Consider the following 10,551-nt stretch of genomic DNA (forward strand, 5'->3'; position numbering starts at 1 on the left):
AATAAATATATAAATAATTAAAATTAAAATTAATTTTTTTTTACTTTTTAAAAAATAATTGTTTATTTTATTTATTCATTTTTACTTTTTAAATTTTATCAGAGATAAACAGAGAGAGAGAACGTGAGAAAGCAAGCAACCAGGTCCAGGATTCAAACCATGGTCAGCCATGTGGGAGTGGCCAGCACCGTAACCACAACGCCACCTGCTGGTTCCAAAGTAATTTTTTTAAAAAAAGATACACTCTTTTCCATAGTGTCTATACTATTTTACATTCCCATCAGCAGTGCAAAGGGTTCCATTTTCTCCATTTCCTGGCCAATTTGTTATTTTCTTCTTCTCTTTTTTTTAAAGAATTATTTATTTAATTTTATTTGTTATTATTATTTTTTTAAGAGGTTTTTGCTATAGGGTGCGTGTGCTCGCCAGACAGACAGATACAGAGAGATAGAAAGTGAGAAATCACCCCCCCAGGGGGGATGGCCATGCCACAATCCCTTCTCCTCCATCTCCTCTAGGGATCTTGGGCACGCACGCACACGCGCCCAGCGTGAGTTTTAAGCCACCGGGTCCGGGACACGAACCGCAGTCGACTACGTGGGAGTCCAGCGACATAACCATTACGCTAACTGCTGGTCCCTGTTATTATTTTTTAGTTTGACCAGAGAGAGAGAAAGGGAAAATAAGAAAGTCAACAGTCAGGTCTAGGACTCAAACCACCAACATGCCACCTGCTGGCCCCTCTGTTTTATTTTTTATACTACCATCCTAATAGGTGTGAAATGGCATGTCATGGTAGTTTTGACAGAATTTCTCTAATGACTAATGATATTTGAGCATCTTTTAATGTTCTTATTGATAATTTACCTATCTTCCTTGGGGAAATACCTATTCAAGAAAACTTTGTCCTTTTTAAAAAAGTTTATTATTCCTGGGGCCGACAGGTGGCTTGGTGGCTAAGGCACTGGACTCCCACATGGCTGACCATGGTTTGAGTCCCAGATCAAACATGGTAGTTTGCTCATGTTCCCTCTCCTTCTTTGTCTCTCTCTCAAATAAAAGTGAAGAAGAAGAATAAATAAAATAACTTTAAAAGAAGATAGTACTATGAATTTTAAAAAAACACATTTATCATTCCTTTCCTGAGAGAGAGAGGATACAGAGACAGAGACAGACAGATACACACACAGATAGAAAGAGACGGGTATCTTTAGAGTCTCACCACATTGTGATCTCTTCTAAGCCTGCCTGTTGACCAGGATCACAGATGCATCTGCAGATGCAGCAAGCATGTTCAGTCAATCTGTGATCCAACCTTAGGTCTTCCCATATGGCGCCAGTATCACACAGTGGCCGACCATGGCTGGCCCTTTGCCAATTTTTGAATTGCTTGGTTGTTTTTGTTAGGTTTTAGGAGTTCTCTATATAATCTGTTTATAAATCCTTTATCACATATGTGATTTGCAAATATTAATATTTTCCTCCCAGCCTGTAGATTGCCTTTTTACTCTGTAGATAATGTCATTTGGTGTTCAAAAGTTTTTAATTTTCATGAAATCAAATTTGCTTATTCTAGATTTTATTGCCTGTGCTTTTGATGTCATATCTGAGATCATTGACCTACAAATATCATGAAGCTATTCTCCTTTATTTTCTTCTAAGACTTCTATAGTTTTAGTTCTTATGTTTAGACCTTTGATCCATTTTTAGTTCAGTTTTGCATGTGGTATTAGGCAGGGGTCCAATATAATTTTTGCATGTGAACTTTTCCCCTCACCATTTGTTAGTAAGACTGTCTTTTTTCCATGGAATGGTCTTGGCACCCTTAATTTTAAGTTTTTGCTAGCTTGCATTAATATGGAGGAATGGATTTTAGAAGTCCCTTCTAGTAGTGTCCCTCCTTTATAAAAGGTTTTAATGCTTAATTCAGAAAACTAGAGTTTGAGTTTGTAGTTTTTATTTTATTTATTTATTCGTTTATTTATTTTTTAGAGATTTTTGCTCTAGGGCTATAAGGCATGTGCACTCCCTGGGCAGACAAAGACAGTCAGAGAGATAGAAAGCAAGAGACCACCTCCCAAGGGGCATGGCCATACTGCAATCCCTTCTTCTCCATCTTCTCTCAGGATTTTGGATATACACTCACATGTGACCAGTGTTAGTTTCAAGCTGCTGGGTCCAGGACTTGAACCATGGTTGACTATGATTAGATTGCGACACGACCATCCACCCTGGGGGATGATTTCTCACTTCTATCTCTCTGGCAAGTGTACATGCTGTATAGAAAAAAAAAAATCTCTCAAGAAAAAAACCCTATTTCTATTCACGATATTATCAACATATGATATTTTCAGATTCTGATTCTGACAATCTCGAGTTTAAAGTGATAGCTCATTGTTTTAATGTGCATATCATTGATTATAAATGGCACATAGCATGTTGTTATTTAAATGTTGGATTTTCTGATTTTTCTATTTTATAAATTTCCTATTTATGTATTTTACCAATCTTCCATTACAAGTATATTTCAGATAAATAATAAAATATGAAAAATATTTTAGTACCTTGACAGATTTTAGTTTGTTGTTTAAAGGATAATTTTTAAACAGGTTTGATCATGACACGCATTAAACATATAATGGCAAATAGTTTGATCAGTTTTATTTAGGTAATTAGTGAAGGAACCAGTAAAATGTAAAAACAAGTTCAATGGAAAATCTGAGGAAGCAACCCATTCATAGACATTACTAATGCTGAAATGAATTTGTTAATAATTCAAAACTTGTCATTAGCCATAGGGCAATCAATAATTCAATCAACACTGGACAAAATATATTCACATCTCTATGGGGAGGAATAATTTGTATTATTATCAATTTCCTGTCAATTACAGAGTTATAAAATAGCATGGGAGACAAAGAAGGGCATAGGCCCCTCTGTAGAATCAGATCATCACAGAAGGGTGTGTTTGACAACACCTGGCATTCATTGAAAGATCCTTCCATAATCCTTTTGTCTGTTTCAAAGTCCTTAACAATTTTTTCCTGATATATGGTATTTATTTCTGTAGAAGGACTATCCCATTTTATTCAAGAATGGAATTCTGAAGCTTGGAGGGGAAAGAGAACCTGTTCCCCGACCCAAAAAATGGCCTATTGCCAACATCCTGGCTCCAGGAGCTAATAATATTCCTGATGCATTCATTGTTGGTGGTCCTTATGAGGAAGAAGAAGGAGAACTCAACCACCCTGAGGTGAGAGAGAACCTGAATTGTGCAGGCTTTGGTGATACACTTAGCGTGCTGACAGATGATAACTGTAATTTATGAACCTGTCACTTGTCAAAATAAAATGATTACATGTCAAAATAAAACACACCCAAGTAATTCTGATAAAAATGTCTCCTGGGGACCAGCAGTTAGCGTAATGGCTGTCACTGGACTCCCAAGTAGTCAACCGCGATTTGTATCCTGGACCCGGTGGCTTAAAACTCACACCGGGTGCGTGTGTGCGTGCGTGCCCAAGATCCCGAGAGGAGAATGGAGGAGAAGGGATTGCGGCGTGGCCATTCCCCCTGGGGACTGATTTCTTGCTTTCTGTCTCTCTGTCTCTATCTCTCTGTCTGGTGAGCGCATGTGCCCTATAGCAAAAACCTCTCCAAAAAACAAAAAATATATATAAAAAAAGTGTCTCCTGGGGACCTGCAGTTAGCGTAATGGCTATGTCACTGGACTCCCATGTAGTCAACCACGGTTCGAGTCCTGAACCCAGTGGCTTAAACTCATGCTGGGCACGTGTGCATGTATGCCCAAGATCCCGAGAGGAGAATGGAGGAGAAGGGATTGCGGCGTGGCCATTCCCCCTGGGGACTGATTTCTTGCTTTCTGTCTCTCTGTCTCTATCTCTCTGTCTGGTGAGCGCATGTGCCCTATAGCAAAAACCTCTCCAAAAAAAAAAAAGTCTCCTGACTTAAGTCCAGCAAGCAAAATAATTTATTTATTTTTTTAAAGAATTATTTTATTTAACTTTATTTATTTATTTTAATTTGACCAGAGAGGAACAGAGTGAGAGAGAGAGAGAGAAAGAAAGTGAGAAAGCGACCCGCCAAGTCCAGAACTCAAACCCGCATTGGCCATGTGGGAATCCAACACCCTTAATCACCACGCCACCTGCTGGCACCTCAAAATAACTTAAATCAAATTTACCCTTTATGTTATTTTTAATTTACTTATTCATAGGCAATAACACTGTCATAGTTCAAAACAAAAAATTCAGCTATATGCAGTGAAAACCTCCCTCCTACTCATTTTCTTCCTCCTAATTTCTTCCCATCTCATTACCTTACTAGTCGTCTTTGTTACAGTTGCTATGTTTCTTTTCAGATATTTTATTATTATTTAGAGAGGTTTTTGCCATAGTGCACGTGTGCTCACCAGAAAGACAGTGAGAGACAGACAGAAAGCGAGAAATCACTCCCCAGGGGGCGATGGCCACGCTGCAACCCCTTCTCTATTCTTTTCTCAGGGTTTTGGGCCTGCACACACATGTGACTGGCTTGAGTTTAAAGCCACTGGGTCTGGACTTGAACTGCCGTCAACTATGTGAGAGTCCAGTGACGCAACCATTATGCCATTTGCTTGTCCCTCCTTTTAGAAATTTTTTATGCATACAAAGGCAAATATATATACATATTTATACACACACACACACACACACACACACACACACACACACATACACATATAGTCAGAGACAAACTTGAAGACAAAAGCATTTAGAAAAGAAAAAAGATGGGGCAAGTGCCACCTGCAAGTGGCATGGTGCATAAGGGTGCTGGATTCTCACATGGCTGACCACGATTCGAGTCTCGGACCTGGTGGCTTGCTTTCTCACTTTCCCTCTCTCACTCTCTCTCTCTCTATGTCTTTCTGGTAAATTAAAAAAAAAAAGAATGAATAAATAAAATTAAATAAATAATTCTTTAAAAAAAAAAAGAAAAAAGAGTTTCTTTGCAAAGAGTGAAAGGCAGTCACACATCAGAGGGACTGGCTCACTTATAAGAAAACAATACAAAATCGGGGCTGTCAGGTGGCATGGTGGTTAAGGTGCTGGACTTGCACATGGCCAACTACTATTTAAGTCCTGGACCTGACGGTTTGCTTTTTCACTCTCTGGTCAAAATGAAAAATAATAATAAGGAAAAATGGCCACAGCAGTTAGGTACTGATGGGTAAATGTGGGCAAAAAACTGAAAAATTTTCTGAAGAAGATGATGAAAATGGTACCCAAGGCTGCAGCATCAGAGCTGGAAGATGAGGGTAAAGACGATTCTGATATTGGAGGTAATACTTCCATTTAAAAAGAAACTTTCTGGGACCAGCAGTGGCATAATGGTTATGTCACTGGACTCTCATGTAGTTGACCACGGTTTGAGTCCCAGACCTGGTGTCTTAAAACTCACACCGGGCATGTGTGCGTGGGTGCCCAAGATCCTGGGAGGAGAATGGAGGAGAGGGGATTGTGGCATGGCTGTCCTCCCTGGGGGATGATTTCTTGCTTTCTGTCTCTCTGTCTCTGTCTGTCTGGTGAGCGCACGTGCCCTAGAGAAAAAAAAAAAAAAAAACTCTCCAAAAAAAAAAATAAATAAAAAGAAACTTTCTTAGTCCAATGGAAAAGTTCTAAACAGGACCTAAGGTTTTGCAGGAAGCTGTGAATTGGAAAAGGATTGTTTTTCCTCTGATGATGGAGCAATAGAAGCTGACAATGAAGATGATGTTGAACCCTTTGACAAAGAAAATGAAAATGCTGCAGAATCAGGCGGTGGGACCAATGTAGGCTGAACAGATGCCGTGGCCAAAATCCTTAACAAAAATACTCCTAAAAGCAAACCCGCCATTCTGGTCAAAAACAAAGTGCTGGGAAAGGAAAAAGAAAAACTGAAGCAAGAAAGACTGGAGAAAAGAAAACAGCTTCATAAGAAGCGAGAGTGGGAAATAACGTGCAGAGTAAAGTCAGATGTCAGAGACAGAGCGATAGAGAAATCTTTAGAGAATTGCAACGAGGGGTGTGGTACAGTTATCTAGTACTGTTCAGAAACATCAAAAGAACGTTGATGAAAAAGTTAAAGAAGCTCTGTGAGAAAGCGTGCTAAGTTATCATGAACTGTCTCCAAGAAAGATTTCATCAGCGTTCTGGGAGGAATGGATAGGAGTACAGGTGAGAAAAGTTCTGCTGGAAAGAACTCCAAAGGCAAACATCGTGAAGTGAAACCAGAAGAGGGCCCAGGATGGACGATTCTGCCTGGTGATTTTATGATGGGAGCATCTGAGAAAGACTGGGACAAAGAAAGCGATGGGCCAGACAGCAGCACAGCAGGAGTTGCGAGTGACTCTGACACACAAAGCAATATAGGAAACAGTTTGCAAGCATTTTGTTTTTCCTAGAAAAATACTTCATCATTTAATAGTTGGGGGATTTTACTAAGGACATTTTTAAAAGAAAACCGGAAGACTTTTTTTAAAAAATTATTTATTTATGTAATTAATTCCATTCATTATTATTATTATTATTTTTAATTTGACCAGAGAGAGACAGACAGAGAAAGAGAAAGCGAGAAAGCAAGACACCAGGTTCAGGACTTAAACCATGGTTGGCCACGTGGGAATCCAGCGCCTTTAATCACCATGCCACCTGCCGGCCCCCCAAAACCGAAAGACTTTTAACTTTTACTGATTTGGGTGTTTTCCCTTTTAATATAACTTTATTCAAATTCTATTTTCAACCCCTCTATAATTTTAGGCATTGTTTCCAAAATATTTGTAAAAGAAAATATTTCGAAGGCCGGCAGGTGGCGTGGTGATTAAGGGCTCTGGACTCCCACATGGCCAACCATGGTTAGTGTCCCGGACTGGGCGGCTTGCTTTCTCACTTTCTCTCTCTCTCTCTGTCCCTCTTTGGTCAAATTAAAATTAATGAATTAATTTAATTAACTAAAATAATTCTAAAAAAAAAAAGGAAATATTTCCTCTTGTCCAGAGAGACATATTTTTCCAGGATCATTGCATGTTTACTTACTGGTTGCGTTTTTTGGTGTGTTGTTTCAGTATTGCCAATGTTTCTAGAAATAGAGTTAGAAATAGAAATATTTTTCTATTTTTCTATACAAAAATGCATCATGACCTTTCTGATGACCCAATACTTTATTAATAAAAGTACCTGCAGTTTTAAGGTGGTGGTAGTGGTAGTTGCAATAGTAGTCATACTTGTAGTAGTAATAGTAGTACTAATAAAAGTATTGTGATAAAAATTCATTAGAAGAATGTCCCCTAGATTGAGCAGGTTGAAACCATGGCACATATAGAAAACAGAAGTCTCGATCTTATTATTTCACAGGACCGGGAATTTAGGAACCAAGCAGAATGCATAAAGAAAAGGATTATTTGGGACTTGGAAAGTCGCTGCTACCTTGATCCTCCTGCAGTGGTCAGGTAGGAAATGGAAGGAACTATGTCTAACAGACATAGGTGAGGATGTTACTTTTGTTTATTTTATTTATATTTAGTTAAAACAGTTTGAGACTTTCTTGGCCACCCATCCCCTGCCAATAGCAGAGACATCTAGTAACGGTGGGCTTACCTAAGGTGAGTGCTCATTTATCTTTCATATAAAGGAAGTACAGGACCGGTAGGTATGTTGGCTCAATAGTATCATCTGGTATCTATGCTCAGTCTATCTTTTTGTTCTTCATACTTTAATATGTCCCTTCCAAGCTGGATACAGTGGCATGAGCCTATAATCCTAGCTACTCAGGAGGCTGAGGCAAAAGGATCAAGAGTTTGAAGCCAGCCTGGACAACATAGGAATACTCCATTTTAAAATAAATGAATACATAAATACAAAAATAAATGCCTTCCATCCACAAGGTTGTCTCATGGTCCAAGATGGCTACTGAAACTCCAGCCTGCACATTCACATTCATGGCATAAAACTGGAAAAGGAGAGTAGTCGTGAATTTAAAACAAACAAACAAACAAACAAACAAAAACATGAGCCTGGCAGGTGGGGTGGTGGTTAAAGGCGCTGGACTCCCATATGGCCGACCATGGTTTGAGTCCCAGACCTGGCGGCTTGTTTTCTCACTTTCCCTCTCTCTCTGTCTCTCACTCTGTCCCTCTCTGGTCAAACTTAAATAAATAAAGTTAAATAAAATAACTGTCTTAGAACCACTTAGAGAAATTTCTATAATCTTATTCTTTTTTTAGCTGCATGAGAACTTTATTGGCAGGGTGGGGATTGGAGGATGAACAGTTTGTAGCTTAAAGAACTCACCCCTACTGGGACCAGCAGTTAGTGTAATGGCTATGTCGCTGGACTCCCATGTAGTTGACTGGGGTTCAAGGCCCGGACCCGGTGGCTTAAACTCACGTTGGACATGTGTGCGTGCGTGCCCAAGATGCCAAGAGAGAATGGAGGAGAAGGGATTGAGGTGTGGCCATCCCCCCTGGGGGGTGATTTCGCACTTTCTGTCTCTCTGTCTCTGTCTGTCTGGTGAGCACATGCGCCCTATAATAAAAATCTCTCTCTTTAAAATAAAAAATAAATAAAAGGACTCACCCCTACTTAACCAATTTATAAGTCGAGGTCCTGTCAGACAAGCTGTCAAGGGACAATATTCAAGAATTTTAAACTCAGAAATTGAATGATACCAAGTTTACCAATCTTAGGGGAAAAGTACATCTCTTGGCTCTGTTGAGGTGAATGAAGCTTCTGCTAACAAGACCAGCATGTTTTTATACCAAAGCTAAAGCCATTTACTATAATCTGACAAGCTCTATTTACATCTGATTGGCCATCTCTAGATGCAAGGAAGGCTAGAAAATAAAGTGATTTAGTTGGACACATTGTTACCCAAACTAAATCAGAATTTAATTTCTGATTTGATATTGTGTAGACAACTAACAGTCTCTGATGAGAACTGGAAGACTATCAATATCATCTGAATGAACAATTCTGACTTTCTAAAAATATTAATGAACTATATTTTTTGTTTGTTTGTTTTAGAGAGAGATTTTTGCTATAGAGCATATGTGCTCACCGACAGAGAGAGACAGAGAGACAGAATGCATGAAATCATCCCCCCAGAGGGATGGACACACCGCAATCCCCTCTCCTCCATTCTCCTCCTAGGAATCCAGGCATGCATGCACACTCGCCCAGCCTGAGTCCCAAGTTGCCGGGTCTAGGACTTGAACTGTGGTTGACTCCACGGGAGTCTAGCAATGTAACCATTGCGCCATCTGCTATTTCCTTGAACTATTTTTCTTCTTCTTCTTCTTTTTTTTTTTTTAAGAATTATTTTATTGGGCTGAGCAATTAGCGTAATGGCTATGTTGCTGAACTCCCATGTAGTCGACTGCAGTTCGAGTCCCGAACCCGGCGGCCTAAACTCATGCAGGGCGCGTGTGCATGCGTGCCCAAGATCCCGAGAGGAGAACGGAGGAGAAGGGATTGTGGCGTGGCCATCCCCCCTGGGGGATGATTTCTCGCTTTCTATCTCTCTGTCTCTCTCTGTCTTTCTGGCGAGTGCACATGCTGTATAGCAAAAACCTCTCAAAAAAAAAAAAAGAATTATTTTATTTAACTTTATTTATTTAAGTTTGACCAGAGAGGGACAGAGTGAGAGACAGAGAGAGAGGGAAAGTGAGAAAACAAGCCGCCAGGTCTGGGACTCAAACCATGGTCGGCCATATGGGAGTCCAGCGCCTTTAACCACCACCCCACCTGCCAGGCTCATGAACTATGTTTTTTAAAACAGTTTTAGATTTATGAAAAACTGAGCAGATATTTCAGAAAGTAATATTATATAGCTTTGGCCCTCAACTTGGTCATGGTACATAATTCTTTTTGTTCATTATTGGATTCGAATTCTAGTATTTTCTTTCTTTCTTTCTTTTTTGTTTTTAATGTTTTTGCCATAGAGCATTTGTGCTTGATGGAGAGAGACAGAGACAGTGAGAGAGAAAGTGAGAAATCACTCCCCAGAGGAGTGGCCATGCTACAATGCAGTCCTTTCTCGTCCATTCTCCTCCTAGAATTTTGGGCATGCACACACATGCACCCATCGTGATTTTCAAGTCACCAGGTCCAGGACTTCAACTGGGTCAGCCATGTGGGAGTCCAGTGCCTTAATCACTACACTACCTGCTAGTCATGCTAATATTTAATTGAGTACATACTGTTGCTATTAGAACTTTGAATAAATAGTTATCTATTAGTTGTTTTTTTTGTTTGTTTGTTTTTGTTTTTTTTTGCTAGAGGGCATGTACACTTGCCAAAGAAAGAGAGAAAGGAAGAGAAGAAAGCACCTCTCCATGGAGAATGGTCATGCCATAATCCTTTCTCCTCCATCTCTCCCTCCTTTTGGGATTTTAGGCATGTATACATTTGTGCCTATTATGTTTCTCTTTTTCTTTTCTTTTCTTTTTTTTTAATGGCCAGTGCATGAGCTCACCAGAGACAAAGAGGGAGATGAGCGAGAGAGAGAGAAAGAGGG

At 39.6% G+C, this 10,551-nt stretch overlaps 1 protein-coding gene and 1 pseudogene across 6 annotated transcripts in view; both read left to right on the plus strand.

Moving 5' to 3' along the window:
* The window catches only part of CFAP70 (cilia and flagella associated protein 70), a 93,871-nt gene that overhangs the window by 24,373 nt on the left and 58,947 nt on the right, over positions 1–10,551 (plus strand). For all 6 annotated transcript variants that reach the window (XM_027768901.1, XM_027768899.1, XM_027768900.1 and 3 more), the window contains 2 exons: positions 3,071–3,253; positions 7,392–7,486. In XM_027768901.1, coding sequence (XP_027624702.1) covers positions 3,071–3,253; positions 7,392–7,486 — 278 coding nt within the window. The remainder of the gene's footprint in view (positions 1–3,070; positions 3,254–7,391; positions 7,487–10,551) is intronic.
* LOC102500730 (RRP15-like protein) lies at positions 5,203–6,442 on the plus strand (annotated as a pseudogene).

The sequence above is a fragment of the Tupaia chinensis genome, unplaced genomic scaffold, assembly GCF_000334495.1.
Source record: "Tupaia chinensis unplaced genomic scaffold, TupChi_1.0 Scaffold148012_1, whole genome shotgun sequence".
In the NCBI taxonomy this organism is placed as follows: Eukaryota; Metazoa; Chordata; class Mammalia; order Scandentia; family Tupaiidae; genus Tupaia; species Tupaia belangeri.